General features: G+C 37.6%; 1 protein-coding gene across 1 annotated transcript; it reads right to left on the reverse strand.

Annotated features, from left to right (window-relative positions):
• Nucleotides 1–9,368: 9,368 nt before the first annotated feature.
• Nucleotides 9,369–19,125, reverse strand: galr2b (galanin receptor 2b). Its single transcript, XM_030736430.1, has 3 exons — nucleotides 19,026–19,125; nucleotides 15,606–15,988; nucleotides 9,369–10,167 (listed from the first exon to the last, which is right to left on the reverse strand). The coding sequence occupies exons 2-3, from the start codon at nucleotides 15,977–15,979 to the stop codon at nucleotides 9,405–9,407; spliced, it is 1,137 nt and encodes a 378-aa protein (XP_030592290.1). The 5' UTR covers nucleotides 15,980–15,988; nucleotides 19,026–19,125; the 3' UTR covers nucleotides 9,369–9,404.
• Nucleotides 19,126–20,146: the final 1,021 nt, after the last annotated feature.

Here is a 20,146-nt window from a genome sequence, read left to right on the forward strand (position 1 = left end):
CAGGTGTGCTGACACAGGCAAATGTACCTAATAACCTTTTGCTAGGCCTCATATGAGTCACTGATCTCGATCTTTCGACCACGTCTGACGTGTTGGTACCTTTTGGAGCACGATGACACTGCGTGATACAGACCGCTACAGAAAAACTGCCTCTGTTTTGGTGAGTGTGGTGGTTAGAATTTTAGCATTTGATTTGTCAGGCTTCTATCTTTTATATGGAGTCTGGGATTGGAACTACAGTCCTCCCCTCAGCCCCAACCGGTCGTGGCAGATGACTGCCCCTCCCTGAGCCTGGTTCTGCCGGAGGTTTCTTCCTGTTAAAAGGGGGTTTTTCCTTCCCACTCTCACAAAGTGCTTGCCCATAGGGGGTCATTTTGACTGTTGGGGCTTTCTCTGTAATCATTGTACAGTCTTTACCTTACAATATAAAGCACCTTGAGGCAACTGTTTGTTGTGATTTGACACTATATAAATAAAATTGAATTGAACTGAATTGAATCCATAACGTGATGGAGTGACCTGTGACACCAGTGAGCTGGCCCCCCAACATAATAATATCATGTAAAATGACTTCATTACAGCTGATGATATATCAAATATATGAAACTGTAAATTCGACCGTCTTTTTTTGGAAAGGGCCATGGACCCAAGCATAACGTTTTGATAGTTCCTGCTGTAGTTGGCGTTTTTGGGCCCATATTTTACCACAATTACCCACATGCATACATATACAGACAAACTAGATGAAAGCAATGTTGTTCACGCCGTCATTGCTGGTAATCATACCATGCTTTAAATAGCAGCATCTTAGTACAGCTGCAGTGTTTTGTTGCAGACCGTAGATGGCACTCTCAGTGTACTGGCAATAATAGATTTGCTTCACTGTATTTACATAACACTCATATCCTGCTAACTGAAATGGCTTGGACAAGCAAATCAAATGCTATACACAAAAAATGAGCAGTGGTTCAATATGTTTACTGAATATAAGGAAAAAAAAGGTATGTGAAGGGATATGAAGAAAACAGAATCTCGCTGGGAAATCCTGCTGAGCTTTGTTCACCAACGTTAGAAGATTACAGGAATGAGTATGCAAACACTGCTCAGTTCACTTCGGTTCAAAGGAGCTTCATGGGCATGAAAGTTTTATAAAGCAATATCGGCAAGGCCTTGGAATATAATTTGGTCAAATATTTGGACTCGAAACTGCACAATTACAGTGAAATGAATTTCTGTGCAACATCACCACTGATTCATATGAACTGCATTTAGTGTGTATATTTGTGTGTGAGAAAGACAAAGAAGATCACTTCCTGAATACATCTCAAAGTTAGACCAAATTTTTTTTTTTTTTTTTACAAAATTACATTGAAAAGAAAAAAAAAAAACTGTGAGGACTCTGAAGAACAGGTAACAGCATTAATACCTGCTCACTCTAAATATTACTGGTCAGTTTCCCGCAGAGATCACCAGAAATTGCTGTGCTTGTAACTTTACTCATACAGTCTTATCAGCATTTTATAGTATGGAGAGCTGTTTAAATGAACGGGATGCTGGGAGCAAATAAGGCAATGTTGTTGCTGATGTTGTTAGTTATGTTGCAGTGGAGCCGTGATTTATTGTCACATGGTGTGTGTGTCTTTGTGTGTGTTTGTGTGGGGGCGGGACCTAACACGGAGTTAAATAATAGAAATAAACATAATTTATCAGACTATTTCTAAGCGACTTATTTCTGTGCTTTTTTCTTTATAGTGACAGACATATTAAACACTATACGGATATATCTTTGTGTACAGTACAGTAAAAAAGATGCCAAAGTGTATACAGTACACAGCAGCACTGCTGGTGTTTCGATGTTAGGTGTGAGATAATTGCACACCTAAGGCACTACATGACTTCTTTTTGCCACCTGTTGTGTCTTCTTGCCAGGCTTCACTTGAGAGCTCTCTGGGACATTCGGAACTGAACATCGACTGTAGTCACCTCACTCTCCTCCTCTGAATCATTTTGTCATTAGTCTGTAACCTTATTCTGTGAGTCACTGGAGTTAGACATGTTATGATGATATGTGATTTAGTCTGTAAAGGCTAAAAGTAGTCATATGGCTGACAAATAGACAAAAATGCACAAAATGTCAAGTTGAAGGCACCTCTGGATCACCACTTTAAGTTATTCGGAAAATAATCAGGTATGCAATTATAGGGGTAAACATTTAGATAGTGATTTTAGCTTTGAATCTCCCTACTAACATTATCAAATTGTAAACACTATAAACATGTAAAATAAAGTAAAACACTGTTCCGTATTTGTTGGTCAGTAAAATACTGAATTGTCAAACTGGTTTGTCTATTGTCTATTATGTTGCATCCAACTGGTCACAGCAGATAGCTTCCCCTCCCTGAGCCTGGCTCTGTTGGAGGGTTCTGACTGTTGAAAGAGAGTTTTTCTTTCCCACCATCACAAAATGCTTGCTCATAGGGGAACAAATCATTGTTGGGGTTTTCTCCCAAAGACTGTAGAGTCTCTACCGTACAATATAAAGCATCTTGCCACTATATAAGTAAACCTGAATTGAACTGAATTAATTTGACTGTTGTTGGTTTCTTTATAATGAAATGTGTGCTGTGTAAGCAAATGAATGTAATGTGGTCGCATCCACACTGACACTGGTGGTAATGACCCACACCTTTTTTTTTTACACCTTAGCTTATGTGCAACAGCACATGAATAATTATGGGTCAATGACCACCTCCAGAGGGGACAACTCCCACTAGGGTTTAAATACCTGGGATTCTCCACCAAAAGGTGGAATCTCTTATCCAAGAAGCCCGAAGAAGCTTCCATGTATTCTTCTATGTTTTTATTGATTATGAATCATATTTATATATATGATATTGATTTATTATAAATTTAAGCAAATAATGTATGGTGGTAAGAATGACCACCTATGGGAGTTGTAGAGTTAAGATATTCCTGTAATTTAACTAATCGACGTGTGTCATGTGACTTCATGAATAGGTAAAGCTGAGTATCATATGCATAGCAAATAAAATACATACTATGCCATCTAATAATACTACCTAAGGGAAGCATGTATAGTGTAAACAGAATTAGTCCTGTGGCACGGTGATTAGTACTGTTGCCTCATAGCTAGAAGGTCTGGGTTTGACTCCACCTTGGCCCAGGCCTTTCTCTGTGGAGTTTTGCATGTTCTCCTTGTGTTTGTGTGGGTTTTCTCTGAATTCTCCGGTTTCCTCCCACAGTCCAAAGACATGCAGTTAGTGGGTTTAGCTTAATTGGTGATTCTAAATTGCCTATAGATGTGAACGTGAATGGTTGTCTGTCTCTCTGTGTTAGCCCTGCAACAGTCTGGCAATCTGTACAGGGTTTCTGCCTTTCACCCTATGACAGCTGCGATGGATGGAAGGAAGATTGGTCCCAGCACGGAACCCTGTGGAACTCCAAAATTAACCTTAGTGTGTGAGAAGGACTCTCTATTTACATGAACGCATTGGAGTCTATTAGATATGATTCAAACCGGTGCAGTGGGCAGTGATTTAATACACTTAATATTCTAGTATCTGTAATAAAATATTGTGGTCAACAGTGTCAAACGCTTCACAGGGCTTTTTAAAAACATTTTTTTTATTTATTGTTTAATAAATAAATTGTTTAATTGTTTAATAAATTAAATAAGCAAAAGCAAAATAATGTGTTTCTCCCTTTGGAATGTCAGAGAAGGCACTGACTCGAGGAGTTTTTATGGTTTCTGAAAAAAGGATGAAAAACCAGAGCTGCAAAATTGTCCAGCAACTGCAACATGATTATATCCTTAAGCGGTCTCAAAGATAAAATGCAGAGAGGTTTCCAAAGCAACCATAAAACGAACACAAGCCCTGTCAAGGTTGTCAGTGACGTAAGTATAACTTTCCTTGAATCATTTCCAACCTAAGAGGGTAATTTGTTCATCTTTCTAGCATGAAGCATTATTATTCACTAAAAAAAGGAACACCCACATTGATGCCACTTTGTAGATACACATTCAGTCATTTGCAAGGCCAGTAAGTAAGTATTTTTTACAATAACCTGTTTTTTGTGACAATTTGCTTTGCAGCTAACAGCAAAATAAATAAATAAAACATTTTTTAAAATCCCATACAACACATACAACCAGAGACACAGAATCACCTAATAGAATTCAAAAAGTGATGGTGGCAGGAACAAATGAGAATTTTTTCTGCAATGAGGCAGAGAATACCTCCTTCCTTGAAGGCAGCGGCTGATACTCTGAAAACAGGGGGTGAGTGCTATCACCCTCTCTGCCTTTTGGGTAGTCCTAACTCTGCACAGGAGGGCAGGACCATTAGGCTTTATACCTGTCGCTTTGCTACACAGCTTCACAATATTCTCCAACCTCCTTTTGTTCTTAAGGCTAAGAGATCCAAACCAACAGATTAAAGAAAAAGTTAAAACAGACTCAATAAAACAAGAGTAAAACGTTTTCATAAAAATATTATCAACATTAAAACCACTAAGTTTCTGATACAAATGCATGAACTGATGAGCCTTTGCACAAATGGCATCTGTATTCGCATCAGATGACAGTTTATTATCCAATATAGTGCCCAAATATTTGTATTTCTCCAGCACCTCAATTTCCTGGCCATGAATATGAACAGAAGGCGAGGATGAAGTTTTATGATGAAAATTGATGATCATTTCCTTTGTTTTTGATGCATTGACGATCATGATCCGCATCATGAAGCAGAGAGATGATCACTGAGTTGTCTGCCTACTTAATTATGTATTTGTTATGATAGAGGCTCTGATACTCATTTGTATAAATAACTAATAAAAGTGGAGAGAGGACACACCCCTGAGGGGAACCAGTAAAAGATAAAAGCAAATCTGATAAAATACTGTTAACTCACACTTTCTGCTTTCTATCTGTTAAAAAATCCATAAGCCAAGAAACCAGTCAAGGTTACACGTACTGATGAGGCATCTTGCTAAAATATGGGGCTGAATGCAATTAAAAGCAGATGAAAAATATATAAAAAGCAAATGGGAAAAATTATGTACACCATCCAGATGCTCCAAAACCTTGTGGAGCAAAGTGCACACAGCATCCTCCACACCCCTTCCTGGTCTATAGGCAGGGGGGTCTAATTTTCCCTGGGTGGCACAAAAAAAATTCATCTCTCACAAGTTTGTCAAAGATTTTTATTACAAGAGAAGGCAAAGCAACCAGTCGGTAATCATTTAAGGATTTAAGTGCTTTAACTTTGGGTACTGGCACAATAATGGAGTCCTTCCAAATATGAGGAACTCTATGAAACCCAAGAGACTCTGAGAAAAGAAATGAAAACTTTTCCTCTCTTTCGCCCCCTTAAATACTTTGAGCACCAATAATCTATCAATATTAATAACTGATAGTTTTGGGGAAACATCCCTGTACACAGCCAGTTCTTCACTAAAATCATGAATATTAAAACAAGTGTAAAAAATGTTAACCCCCCCCCCCCCCCCCCCCCCCCCCCACACACACACACACACACACACACACAGGGATGCTACGCTGACATTTGGTTGCAGCTGGAAGATTCCCCAAATAATGGTGCTAAATATCTGCTATGAAGAGCTCTCTAACACTAATATTACTAGCTGAGGATTATATACCCCTGTCTAGTTTCAAACTTAAGTCAGCTGGAGACATCATAGAGGGAATAAAAGCTGTAAAATAAAATGATGTAAGAACTGCAACAATTTTGACGTGTTGCAGCATTTGATTAAAACTTTATCTCCCTGACTGACTGAGGAAATTAATTATTCCAGACATGTGTAAGAAACATGAACTTGTTCAGTTCCAAAATATTCTGTAATTTATTGCAGTGAATGATGTCTTCTTTCCCCTGATATTTATATATATTTTTGCAACAGAATTAGGGAATAAGACAGTTTCTCTTTTTATTGTCTTGTATTAATCATTCAAACAGCTGAAAGCATTTTGCTGTCTTGTTGCACTTTATTATCTCTGATGTACTTTTGTACTCACTGATGTACATTTATGAACCTGACAGATCTTTCAGATTATCTGTGACTGAGTCTTGAGTATAATGCCTGATGTCTGTACAACATCCCAGTTTATTGACTATTTTAACGCTTACTTGATTCATTAGTAGCTTTCATTCAAAATGCAGCACTGCCTGCCTTTCTTTTCATAGAAGCAGTGGTCTCTTGGGGAACTCCTCTGCTATGCTGCATGTGTTTGTTAATATCTCTTACTCCAGTGGCAAAACAGTAATTAAAAACATATAGCAGCAAGTAAGCAGAGGAAAAACCAAATGAATATTCCTGTCCCTGCGGAAGAGAACAGATATGGACCGTTGACTTTCAGTGCTATTAGTCTCATGCTGGAAAAGACTGCACATTAAAATGGTGCATCAAGAAAAAAGCTTCCTCAAAATGAGATGAAATAGAAAACTGAAAAAAGTGAAATAAATAAATGATATGTTAATGTGTAGTTAACCATCAAAGCGTAGTTAAGGGTATTCACTGACATATTTCTAAAATAATTTTCTACAAATATTTTTAAAGGAGCATAATTTTACTTATGAGCAACTTTGTTGTTGTTTGGGTAATTTTCCAGTTTGATGTACTGATGGGGACAAAATACACACTTCTTTCTTTTTTTTTTTTTAATATTCATGTTAAGCTAATATTAGGCTTTCTGAGCATGTGCACAGTACTATTGTACAAAGTACTACTACTATTACTTCTTTTCCTGTTATTTTGTCATTTTTTGGGTGTCATTTTACACTCAAGGCATCAAATTTTAGATATGTAATTACATCATTAAACTAAAATTTACATAATTTAGAAATGATATTAAATGTATGTTTTACAGTCTTTTGTGTGGAAAAAACATTCTGTAAAAAACTTTTAAAAAATCATGTTTATTCACAAGTACAGGTTTTTCATGTTCTTGACACTGACATGTCAATTTGTAATCTATTTGTTTGTAATTTTATTGATATTTTAAATAACAGAACTATTCTGTAAAATTTACAGGAAAAAAATACAAAAATACTAAATTACAGTTTGTTTTAACAGTGTAGCAGTGCTTGTCTTTGTTCCTCTATTTCATACACATTATCGAAAATATTATAGATATCATGATATTAATGCATATTCAGAAGGAAAAAAATGGCTTAGATTGTGACACTTGGTTGGGTGTATATTGATTTGGTTGCAGTTTTAAACAGAGCTTAAATGTGTTTTTCAGCCCTTTAATTTTCATGTGTCTATTTGAGAATTTCTGATGGCTCACAAATGCTGGAACAAATAGGTTAACAGAAAAAGTGCCAAAGTTCAGCTGTGTGCTTCAGCACCCTGTAACTCAAACAATATGAAAGTATAACTGTAAAATTTTGCATGGCTTTAATTAAGCACTTACTGATTTTGCATGGAATGACCTAGATGTTAAATATTCAGTGAGCTACTTGATTTTATGTTTTATGAAATAGCTTCACAGCAAATTAAATCTTTCAACTTCTATTTCATTTAACAATTTAACAATCGACACAGTCAGTTTAACACTACAGAGAATGGTGCAAAAGCAGGAAAAAAAAAATAGTTCTGCTACTGCACTCGAGAAACCAGAAAGAATTTTATGTAACTCAGCAGAATTCCTCAGATTTCCTTCCTCTTTTATGAGAGTAACATAAGCCATTGTTCTTTGATAGCAGGACACAGCAGAATGAAAACTTAGATAAAAACAATGTGAACATGGTTAGAACATGCAAACTTGACACAGTAAGGACTCAGCTAGTTTTGAACTGAGTCACCATGAGTGATGTAGACTTTTTGTCGCTAACAAATAACACCACTACAGCTTCAAAGCAGAAAATAATTTATTCGGTCTTTTAGGAGTGGTGTACATTGTGTTCTAAATCATTTTGATAAATATTGATTGAAATATATGTTTCTTAAAAGTTACTTAAGTAAGCTGTATGACATAGACGGGGTGGAAAAAAATTGTAGCAAACACATTGGAGGATAATTGTGTAAAGGAAAATGTTCTCTTTTGAAACCAATATTTCACGGGATAATTGCATCTTACGCAGCTTGAACAGAAGACAACACAGAAGCTTTTTACAGCTCTGAGGTAGGACACAACCATACAGCAAAACAAAAAAAAGTGAGACCCTGTGGGTTTGCTTTCATTTGGAAAAATAAAGCAAATACATGATAAACAATTCACTTTTTATTTTAATACACAAATAAAATACACATATACATACATTTTAAAATACATAAATCCTTATACATGAGTGTGCTCTTTGATAAAGATATTTATTTAAATATAATATTTGACACCAAACATGCCATGAATATAATCATCACAAAATACAATTATAGCAATAAACTATGCCCAGTTTTCAAAAAGATTTCTACCAACAACTGCTTGGTATTATTATTGTTTTGATATCAAAAAATGTTCTTTTTACTTTATATCTACTTCCTGTCGATATTTTGACAAGACAGAACAGCTTCTTCATGCAAGATACAAAACAATTAGCCCAAATAACACTCTGCTCCACTGCTCCTTAATAACTGACTTTCAGATTGAAAGATGGTCAAAATACTTCTTTTAGACGTAAGTGCAGCTAAAATTGAGCTAATGCTGAGAAAGATTGAAGTACCTGAACATGAATCCTACAGTTGAACGTGGTGTTGGAAATGCTGATGAGTCCCATAAGATGGCCTTCACAGAGGAGGAGGAGCACTGCTTTGCAGAGCATTGCCTGAGCTCTGAGTCCCAATCCTCCATGAAAAAGTCTGTTTGAAGTCAGAAAAGCAGCATATGGTGCTGAGTCACATGGATTTCCCTCCACAGTTGCCAACTTTTGAATATTTTTTGGAACATTTGAAAGTAAAAAAAAAGGAGGTAAACGTCAAGCGTACTACAACATTATGGGACAGGTTTTGTGTTGCTCTTAAAAAGTCCTAGAATCGTATGAATTCTCAAACACTGCAAAAATGCCAATGTGAGTAAAAGTGCAAACCATGGTTAAGGCAAATAGTGGAGACAGGAAATACTGAGAAATGTTCTCATTTAGATAAACAATAAACCTTTCTAACCTTTTGCTAGTGTAACACAGGAAGTAGTTTTAAAATATAAAATATATGTTGAGATAAGCGATAAAACAAATACATTTCTGTAGTGGACTGTATGCACCTTAATATTTTGTCGCTGCAAATATGACCGAATCCCTGTTCATCTTTTTTTTTTTTTTTTGCCATCAAAAATATGAATTTCACCAAAGCAAATTTTTAAACATTAGCTGCCTTTCACAAAAGGCGATCTGTGCTGAGCCAGCGAAGCCAAGCTGAATCAGTTGTCAAGTCTGTTGCTGAAAGGGCAAATTCAGGGACACAGTGGCTTCTCTCGGCTCTACGACTGGCCTGTTGATCATTTCGCATCCATTCTGTCGCATGTTCTCCTCATTCATTTGTGACACTTCTGTAGACCCTGCTTCAAACCCAGGCACAGTGTTGGCTACATGAACCACATGAACCTTATTCCTCCTATTTTTACTGAGGATGCAGCTGAACACTTTCTTGAAGCCTTTGCGAAAGTGTTTGGAAACCAGAGCGTACACAATGGGATTGACACAAGAGTTGGCATAGGCCATGCAGTGAGAAAGAAGCCTGAAGGCATATGTTGTCTGATTAAAAGGAAAGTCTCCATACAGGTAACACAAGATCACCACATGGTATGGCAGCCAGCATATGCAGAAGAGCACTGTGACAATGATGATCATTTTGGTGACTTTGCGCTTGGCCCTCTTAGATTCTGACATGCCATCCAGAGGGTCAACAGCCGTCCACAGGTACTTGATAGTTCGAGTGTATGAGAGGCTCACGATGAACACAGGGATGACATAGCCAAACAGGAAGGTGCACGTGTCCAGCACCTTACGATTCTGCTCCTCCCAGCCGGGGATACACACAGTGCTGTTGGCATAATCAATCAGGTCATAGTAGCTGAGATATGGCCCCGCAAAGACCAGGGAAAGACCCCAGATAACTACCATGGCAACCACAGCATTACAAGGGGTTCTTAGCTCTCTGGAGCGCAGTGGATAGCGAATGGCCAGATATCTATAGAGAGAAGAAAGTAACACTGTCATATAATTCAGACCACATAAATACTGAAAACTGGTGACAAATATGGGCTAAAAACTGTAAGATATATGTCTAAACTTTTATAGCATAATCAATTTTTAACTTTAGTGTATATGATAACATGTATAAAGGGAAAGTTTGCTGGTGACTACAAATGTTTAGTCTATACAGCTGCAATATTTTTTTAAAGCTGTGAGCTGTAAGCTGATTGAGCCACTCGTTTTAGATGTTATGTAATTGAAAACAAAATAAGTAAATATTATAAACAAAATGTATTTAAATATCAAAAGTCCTTAAGGGAGGAAAAACAGTCCATGTGACTGTCTGATTTTGCTGCATAGGTCTATTAAATTCTTGTATATACTTATGGCCTTAAGAAGCTGAAATCACTGACTTTTCCACAGCTGTTGTCTTCGTGATCATGAAGATATGTGAATTTTAGAAATATCACAGATTTAAAAGAGCAGAAAGAACGCTAGTTTAGAAAATCTTTGCCACATTATTGGATGAGTTTTAAATCAGATGTTTAAATTAGAGGTTTCAAGTGTATCAATGGACAAATTTAATAAAGAAACTGGGAGGTACTCTGAGAAGTGTTTAAACTGAGAGCTGATGATACATTCTCTTAGATTTCATTAGAGATTTCTAAAACATGAGTCATTACTTCATTACTTCAAAACCTCATCTCTTTCTAATGCACTAATTACACTAGAGACATTTTTTTTAGAATTATTTTTGCTGTTAACAACTGACTGCAAGTAGTTAAAACAACTACTTTCGATCACAAGGTGATTCTACAGTTTGCCCAGCGGGAGGCAACCTGTCTCCAAACAACTGAGGTCCAAATTGGACTGGCTACAATCACACTCAGACAGAAGGTTTGCAAATAACTACTGTCTAATTTATACATGCAGACTGATGACCAGGGGTGGCTGTAGCTCAGTAGGTAGAGCAGGTCACCTACTGATCGGAAGGTCAGCGGTTCGATTCCTGGCTACTCCAGGCTACATGCCAATGTATCCTTGGGCAAGATACTTAACCCCAAGTTGCTCTCCGACCATCCTGTCGGAGTATGAATGTGTGTGAATGCTAGTTAATTAAAAGCACTTAGCTTAGTATAAACATGGAAGTGCTTGTATGAATGTGAGTGCATGGGTAAATGTAAACATGTTGTGTAAGCGCTTTGAGTGCTCTGACTGAGTAGAAAAGCGCTATATAAGAGCTAGTCCATTTACCAACATGTTGCAATCAATTGGATTGAGTCTGCACTAATGAATGCAACTCGTCTGCAATGTGTCTCTTGGAGTAGGACTTGACTAAACTGGTTGCCAGCTGGTTGTATTCTGGTTATAGTCCTATATAAAAAAGCAAGGCTGCTGAGCCCCTATGCCATTTTGCAGTTAAATCACCGTGTCATTATTTGTGGAGGACCTACTGTCTCAGATCTATGAGGTTCTGGCTGGACTCTGAATGTAAGTAATTAATGTCAATTTCTGTGCATGTTGATGGCAACAGATTTTGTGATTTTTGCTGATTTACCACAGATTTCATGCAATTGCAACTGCCAGATAGCATGCAATGGCCAACTTGATCCCATTCATTTTCAAACTAATACCATCTTATTGCCATTTTATCACCGTCTTGATGGATCAAAACCACTTGAAGATAGCAATTAAATGCGAGTGGTCGCAGACCTCGTCCCCATCTTCAAAGAACTGTTTCAAAGGCCACAAAATTTCAAGTTCACTGCACACTTCCCTTTCCCTAGTGTAACTGCATTATAAATTATAGATTTACATTTAGCAGTTTCTGGTAGCTTGTCTTATTATTCTAGCATTTTCCACCTCCACAATTACTATTAACATGGCTCACACTGAAAGCTTTGTGTTGGATGGTAATCATTCATGTACAGCTGTTTGTTGGCTCTATTGAATAAGACACCTCAGGGACAGCAATATCCACAGAGAGGCTTTTTAGGTTTTTCAGTAAGATGAACTTGCATGAATGGTAAAACCACAGGAACAACAGAAAACACGTTTGGTGTTGTGCTTTTGATTTTACTCAGCAGGTAGGCGATGAAGGCACAAATCCCACAAGATGCTGTTATGAAAAAAAAAAAAATGAGACTTCAATGGAAGCAGTCTCTTTTAATAATCTTACACCATGCTGATTATTGCATATTATCTCTGCAGTTGTAACCTCATCATCTCCTGGTTGGTTAATCTTTGAATATTTGCCACATTTAACATACTGCTTTATGTGTTATATGCTCACTGAGGGAGCATTTTGCCAAAGGCAGGGATTCTCTAAAAAAAGGAGCAAGTCCGTGTCCTTGCTTTCCACATTTGTAGGACATTTCAGTTAGCTCTCTAGAAAGTGAGAAAACATCCTCTCTGGTTTTTGAAAGCTCAGTGAATTGGGGCCACAGTATTTTACATAAAATTCAAAAAGCAGGCACATTGAACCTGCTGGCAACTTGGAACCTCAGTGGTTTGGAAAACTACAAGTTGCCAGCTGAACTTGCCTGATCCATATGAAAGAATGAGTCTGTTTGTGAGAGGCTTTGCTTTTTGTGCATTTACATAATGTCTGACTACATCAAAATTGAATGAAATTGCAGAAACATTTATGAATGATTCACCACAGGATCTGTGAAACCGAGCTGTTTTTAATAAATAATTCGGCACCATAAAAACAGAGTATACGGTCTGCCTGTAGGTAGCACATGGCAGCAGCAGGTCCTTTCCTTTAAAGTGGTTAGTGTGAGTGTGTGTATGCTGCTGTTCCCTCAGGCTTTTCTGTGATTTAATTTCTGCTGGGGATTCTTGGTCTAAATTGTTACAGTTAGCAGCTCCTTTGTCTATGTAATGTTGCTGTTTTTGTTTTGATAATTATTATTTTTTTAATAAATTATAAAAAAGATCAGTGAGAGACTAAGGAGGAAGACAGCATGTACTCATTACCCTCCTGACTCTGGTGTTGCTGTTCTTTTCCACATTGAGGGGGAAATGACTATTGAATCTGCTAGAGTGTACACACAGCCAGTGTGTGTGTGTGTGTGTGTGTGTGTGTGTGTGTGTGTGTGCGTGGGGGGGGGGGGGGGGGGGGGGGGGGGGGGTGTCTGCTGCAGAGGGCAGCTGCACACTTACAGCTCATATTGACTGATTATTGTTGCCCAACAGCTATAATAATGGCTAAGGGCTTATTTTTGAGGTATATAATTTCCAGCTTCTGAAGTTTAAACTCCAGATGAGGAAAAAAACATTTGTGACAAATTAAATGGTTCATATTTTTTGAAGCATTGCAGGAGAGTAAACAAAATAAAACACAACAAAAGAATTAACACCACGACCAGACGAAGTGCGGGCCAATAAAATCTTTCTCGATGGCTTCCTTTAGCAGTTTTTAAGGCTAATTATGATTTCCTAGAAATGGAAAGCAATAAATTCAGCTTGTCATAAAATCTTAGCAGTTTTTCTATTTTATTTGTATTGCACAACCTGGTGTTTGTTGTCATACTTGCAAGTTTTACCTCTTGTTATCTTTTTAAATGTAGATGCATTTTTTCATACATCCCACTTTTTTCCTCCCTTTGATAAATATATATATCCTGACACAAAATCATATCCTGAAATCAACATTTCGTGCCCTCGCTTTTTTTTTTTTTTTGATAAATGTTTTTTGTTTTCCTTTATTTTGTGTAGAAGACATCAAAATGCACTGGAATATGTTGGTATCAAAGACACTAAAACGTTTTTATGTCAAATATGCTTCACAGGTTAGAGAAAGAACATGTATGCTATTAACGTGTTTTATACAGTATCCAAGAGTTTAACAATAAAGTATAGCTTGTGAGAGACACGGCTACAGTCGTTGATTTAATAGAAGTAATTTCAGTGCATAATTAGGAATTTATGTAAATGAAATGTTAGCTTAAGGTAATAAATGATTACGTTTGAGGCTAGTATTTGCTAGATTAAAGAGAAATATGCAAGAGAGTGATTAGTAATTTTAGAGGGTATTTTCTAATTTCAGACCACATGTTTTTGCTACAAAGAAGAGGAGGAACATTAAAGGGTCTGCCACCTGCCCCCTGAAATCCCTGTAAATTTATGATGCCAATTTAAAGTAACACCAAGATAAACAGCTGGTAATAGACTATTTGATTTATAGAGTATTTGTAATGAATAATAATATTTTTGGTCATTTATCCAAGCACCAACCCAGGAGCAAAAAAAAAAATCAAGCAAACACTCAAGTGGCTGTAGCTCAGACTTGGGAGGTAGACCAGCTTGCCTACTAACTGGATAGTCGGTGGTTCGAGGCTCAGCTCCTCCAGCCTGCATTTTGAAGTATCTTTGGGCAAGATCCTGAACCTTGACCTGCCCCAAATACATTCATCAGAGTGTGTCTGACTGAGTGAATGTTAGATAATAAAAATTAATTTTAGTGGTTGAATGTTATGCTTGATTAATTTCTTACTTCTCAGCGAGGTCCAGGGTGCCGGCTCAGATCTGGGTGAATTCAGTTTGTTATTTGAATACTAAATAACAATATCATTATCAGTTTTAAACAGGTTTTTGTCAGATTTCTAAAATATTTGCGTTTCCTGTCTAATGAATTTGTTAAGCACTGTAATGACCAATATTAGTCAGACAACTGCAGTTCCTCAAATGGCCTCTTGCCGGCACAGCTTTAAATTGGAAATAAATATTTTTACACTCTGGCACAAAAATGGTTTTGGTTTCTATTGGAAATTTGACATCTATAAACTATAAGATTTAAGCTGGGTCCACACTGGAAGCGATGAGCTTGTCGCACATTGCTTTGAAGCTCTGGTTGCCTGGGTAACCTTCTAATTTATTGATTACCAGGTCATGTCAATCAATAGTATTCATCATTCTTATTGGTAGTTGCTTCAGTTGCTCACCAGGAAGTTGAGAAAAATGTATCTCGGCTCCCGCCCGCTTCACAACACAGTTATTTTACCCAAACGCACTTATAGTCATGGACACAGCTTTAAAGTGATTCATCAAAAGGGGCGTGGCCACTTTTACTGACAGGTATTTGGCTTTAGTTAAAAACAATCACCTGTTCAGTTTTCCTGTGAGCAGATTTTGTTTTAAGCCAGTTTCTAGTTAGCCAAAATTAGCATCTTGTTTTATAAGACAGTGCATTGCAAATAATCTTGCTAACCAAGCAAGCTAGCCTTAGCTGATAAAAAAAAAATAAACACAATAGCACGCATAGTCCACAAATGGGATCTATATATATCTATATATATATCTATATAAAAAGTTCTACCAAATTCTCCACCATCCCATGAATGCATTTTCTCACAGCCTTCACACTAATGTGCAACTGTGTGTACAATCGAAAATTTTCCCCCAATGAAACTGCAAAGAAGTGATTACCTGTCAACAGACACAGCGGCCAGTGTGAAGCTGCTGGCGTACATGGTGAGATTGATAAAGAAGTGGACCACTTTGCACATGAAGGAACCAAACACCCATCCCTCTAGAGAGTAGATGGTGGCTTGGAAAGGAACACAGAAGATGATGAAGAAGAAGTCAGCCACGCTCAGGTTGAGTATGAACAGATTGGTTGTGTTGTATGAGACCTGTCCGCTCCGCAGCAGCACGGCGAGCACCAAACTGTTGCCAATGGTACCAAGCAGGAATATGAGTGAGAAGACCACTGACACAATCACGCTGGTGGGGTTCAGCTGATAGCTTTCAGAGACATTGGCCTGCCCTCCCTGCCAGCTGAAATCCTCAAAGTCTGACATTGTGGAAGTCTGGAATGAAAGAAGTAAGGAGACACGTCAGGCAAACTCTCATCACCATCTTGGGGCTTTTGGTGGTTTTACAATCACTTCTGTGTATGTCTTAAATCTCATTAACTGATAGCACTATTGTGCAAACCAAATCTCTCCCTATCGACCTATGCGCTGGTGGCTGATGTTGACAATATGATCAAGAGGTGGTTTTCTTGACAAATTATTTGTAACTTTTCATAATATGCAAAAAAAAAAAAAAAAAAAAAGCTGGCGAGGCTTCATGCACCAGAAGATTTTTATCCAGACAATCCCCAGTTGATTCATGCTACACATATTAATGAGACAACAATGAAAGGCTGCTTTGCTGCTGCTGCTGCTGTTTTGACAGATGTGCTTGGAATATTCTGATATTATAATTGTAAGTGATGTTGCCTTTAAATGTTACAGGATTAATTTAAGTGGTATTGTTTATCTTAAAACCTTTATCACAGCATATCTTTCTGGGACTAGGCTTACTTCATGTCTGGGAAACCTGCTGTCAACATTTTTGCTGTTGTTTAATCAAACACCACAGCTGTTGGTTTTGAATATAAGAATAAAATCTGATTGAGATCCTCTCCTCTATCATTTAAGGAATATTTGTGCTGCTCCCCGATGAATTCGCCCTCTGAAAATGGGAAGAGCAGAAGCTCATCTCTGCTTGAGGGTATTTGCTTTCAGCCAAGATTACATAAGAAGTGATCATCTGTTCATGATGACAAATGGCGAGCAGACTTTTTTCTTTTTGTCCCTGTCAGTTTCTGACCAGCAACGATATCATATTAGAGCTGCAGTTTCATAAAGTGATGTCTCCAGTGAAATCAGAGTGCACTTTCAGGCTTTTTTTTGGCAAATTGTTGTGTGACAAGTGGCGCACAATGAGGGCTTGAAAGTAAAGAGGTGCTCTTGATGGTGAGTCAGCGAGACACACACACACACACACACACACACACGAGGTAGTCGCCAAACATTTTATTCAGTCTCGTCTATTTGTCCGAGAGCTCAGCTGTAGATAAAAATGTTTCAGAGTTTAATCAGCTGTTATTTTGTTTTGGTTTGTTTGTTTTGTTTTTTCCCCGAGCTGTCACTTAATAATGCTGTTAGCTTTTGGTTGTCATTGAAAAGAATGCTTGATGGGCACATGAGTGCCTACAGTTTGTGATCTATCCCTTGTGCTTTGTCCTTAGGGGGCACAAATATTTATTTCAGAAACTTTTGAGTACCAGAGGTAATTATAGGCAGCTGGAAAAAAATGCACTGCATTTGCCTCCAGCTATAGGGAATACAATTTTTTTTTTATTGCATGAACTTCAAAGCAAGCACCGACATGGGTTCCTAAATGAGACATCATTGGTATTGAAAGAAATCAATGCTTTATCATCTTTTAACAATGGGCGGAATTTTTAAAAAGAAGGCATTTTTGACTTTCATCTATTTTTTGCAGAACAAACTACTCAAACTAAGCAAGATCAAAGATGCATATGATGCAGAAATTCTGATCAAAACCATTTATCTTCTTAAGAATTTTTGGTTTTGTTTGCTTTTTTCCAGCCATGAAAGCATTTAAAGAAAGGAAACCACCCACAGATTCACTGACTGTCTACCAAGCTCAAGCTACAGACATCGAAATCTAAAGAAAAGAAGAAACAAAACCTCTTTTTAAAAATGGAATCACCACATAGCAAGAAAGCGGTTAAAGGTTGCTCATTATCCTACCTTAATTAACAGCCTAGGATTTTATGTGAAAGACACAGTGCATGATTAATGCTTAATGTCTATGGCAGCACAAATGTAATTGCTTGTAAAAATCATGGAGCTTAGATGATATTGCGGCAGGGAGACGCTCGGACTGCAACAAAATGACTTGCAAATGGACAAAGCGGATTTTAATTTGGCGGTATCCTTAAAAATTATGAAGAAATCAATCTTCTGTTCTTTATGAAAGCAAAGGAAAATCAGGAGGAACACAAATGCTGTTAATGCAGATAATAAATAGTGATATGCTGTGGCTTACTTTGACTCATTCTCAGCCTTTTATGCTTTTATGTATCAGTTCTCAGCAAGCTGGAGATGAATTATTGAACATTACCATTAAACTTTCAACATCCTTTGAGTATTAAACTACACAAGCCATTCCATCTGCATAATCTGAATTGTGACTGAGAGCAAAATGAAGATGATATACTGATTATAGTCAATGGCAAGTAAATGACACTTAAAGTCTAGAGAGGAGATGTAGTAATATATCCTCATTAACCTTACAAAAAGATGGGTATAACATCAGCTGGCTGCAGAGGTATTTTCTTCACAGCTCTGACTTCATGCCAGACTTTAACAGTCCCAGTAATGGTGAGTGCCCTTCTTTCCCACTTGGAAAGGTACTTGGGGCTGATATTACATTTCCAGCTGCAGAGGGAAATCACGGCTAAGACTCCAGTGAGCAGGGAACATGTTTGAGTCTCAGCGGAATCACAGAAAACAGGGACACATATACAGGAGCTCGATGATCTCATATTAGAGCACGGAGGACCTGATGGGTTGTGAAATTTGCAGACTGTGGTTGAACTCTGAGTTACAGATGTGAAGGTATTTTTAGAAATTTTTATTTTTGAGGCGAAGCAATGAGCAACAAAAACAGCAGAGCAGGAGAGGAAAGAGGAGTGGGATTGGGGATGTAGGGCAGCCTAAAGCAGACATCCTTATTCATGGCTTTGCTAAGAGCATAAAAATAATGAAGAGAAATAATAAGAAATTGCATCACATTTCATATCTTTATCAATAAGCAACAGAGCTACAGTAAAGTACATAATATTAAATTTCCATCTCAGTCAAACTTTAGATAGCAGCAGAGGAGGTATATTATTTTTGGATCCTGTTGTCAGGTGGCAAAAAATAAGACTGTTGAATGCATGCCATAAATTTAAACTGCAAAAGCTCTATAGATACAAGTATGTTTACACCGCATGAACAGCAGAATTAGCATGCAGATCAGGCAGATGCTGCATGATAAACCTACCAGAACGATGGATGGACACTATCCAAAGCGTCAGCGCGCCTCTCAGATTAGGAATGACACTCCCAGACCTTCTCTTTTGAGATGAACATACTCTTTGCACTGAAACCTCTGTTCTACCAGTGCACACTGCTATCTGCCTCTGTTGCTGGTATCTTACTCTTTCTCCGCCTCCCCCCACCCCCACCACTCTCCCTCTGGTGAGGACTCCTCCTCCATATTCACTTTAATGTTCACACTTCACTGCAGAAAAGCATTGCAGAGCCAAGGTATGAAGGCAGGCTGCAGCGACTGGTAGTCTAATCACACTCACTGTATAATCAGGGAGATTACTGACAAATAACCACAATAAGTGACAGTGATAGCCTGTTTCTAAAGAGTACTCTGCACCCGAGCCAGCATGTCCTCAAATGAGGTGGTGGTCTTAGCAGTTAAGCTTTACCGTGTCTTCTTGTGTAGTGAGCAAAGCTGAGAAAGAGAACAATCAATTTAGCCAATTCAGTGGGGACTCAGGGAATGCAGTGTTGTCAGTGGAAGTGGAACTTGACTTGTTGGGTAAAGACGAACAATCATCAGGTTTTGAAATTTAAAGGAAGGTAAAGTCTCCAGGAATGCCAGGGCCCTCCGTTTTACTGAATGGAAATTATAACTTAACAAGTTTAAATTCAAAGAACATGTTACATGACCAGTGTCAAGGACTAGTTAACTACAAGTAATTAAACAAAGTTAAAATCTGCAGTTGTTTGCTAGTTGTTGTTGAACTACATTCATAATTGCATTAATATTTTATAATTAACAGATTGCATTTTTTTTGTGATATTTGCTAATAATGTAATGTTTTTAATATGAATTTTTAAAGCTGCATGTGAATACAGCAGGTATCTAAACTTAGCACAAAAGTAAGGAAATTATTTTTTTGTTGCAACACTGCTTCTTGGCAATAAACCTTTTGCCACTAGAAAACCTGTTTATTTCCTCTTATGTGGTGCCACATTTGTAAGGAAAATGTGGGTTGAGCAGCAGAAAAACTTGCCAAACAGCTTAATCTGCTCTTGATCCTTGTTTGGTGTCATTTATTGGATTGGATGAAGTGTGGAGAAACAATATTGGCATATTGACATATT

The sequence above is a fragment of the Archocentrus centrarchus genome, chromosome 8 (genome assembly GCF_007364275.1).
Source record: "Archocentrus centrarchus isolate MPI-CPG fArcCen1 chromosome 8, fArcCen1, whole genome shotgun sequence".
Lineage (NCBI taxonomy): Eukaryota > Metazoa > Chordata > Actinopteri > Cichliformes > Cichlidae > Archocentrus > Archocentrus centrarchus.

What these genes read in the sequence shown, in the direction of transcription:
- galr2b (XM_030736430.1), bottom strand. Translation starts at nt 15,979, where the DNA reads ATGTCAGACTTTGAGGATTTCAGCTGGCAGGGAGGGCAGGCCAATGTC. An exon ending in GCCGCTGTGTCTGTTGACAG is followed by an intron (nt 10,168 to 15,605) that starts GTAATCACTTCT and finishes TTCTCTCTATAG; the next exon opens with ATATCTGGCCATTCGCTATC.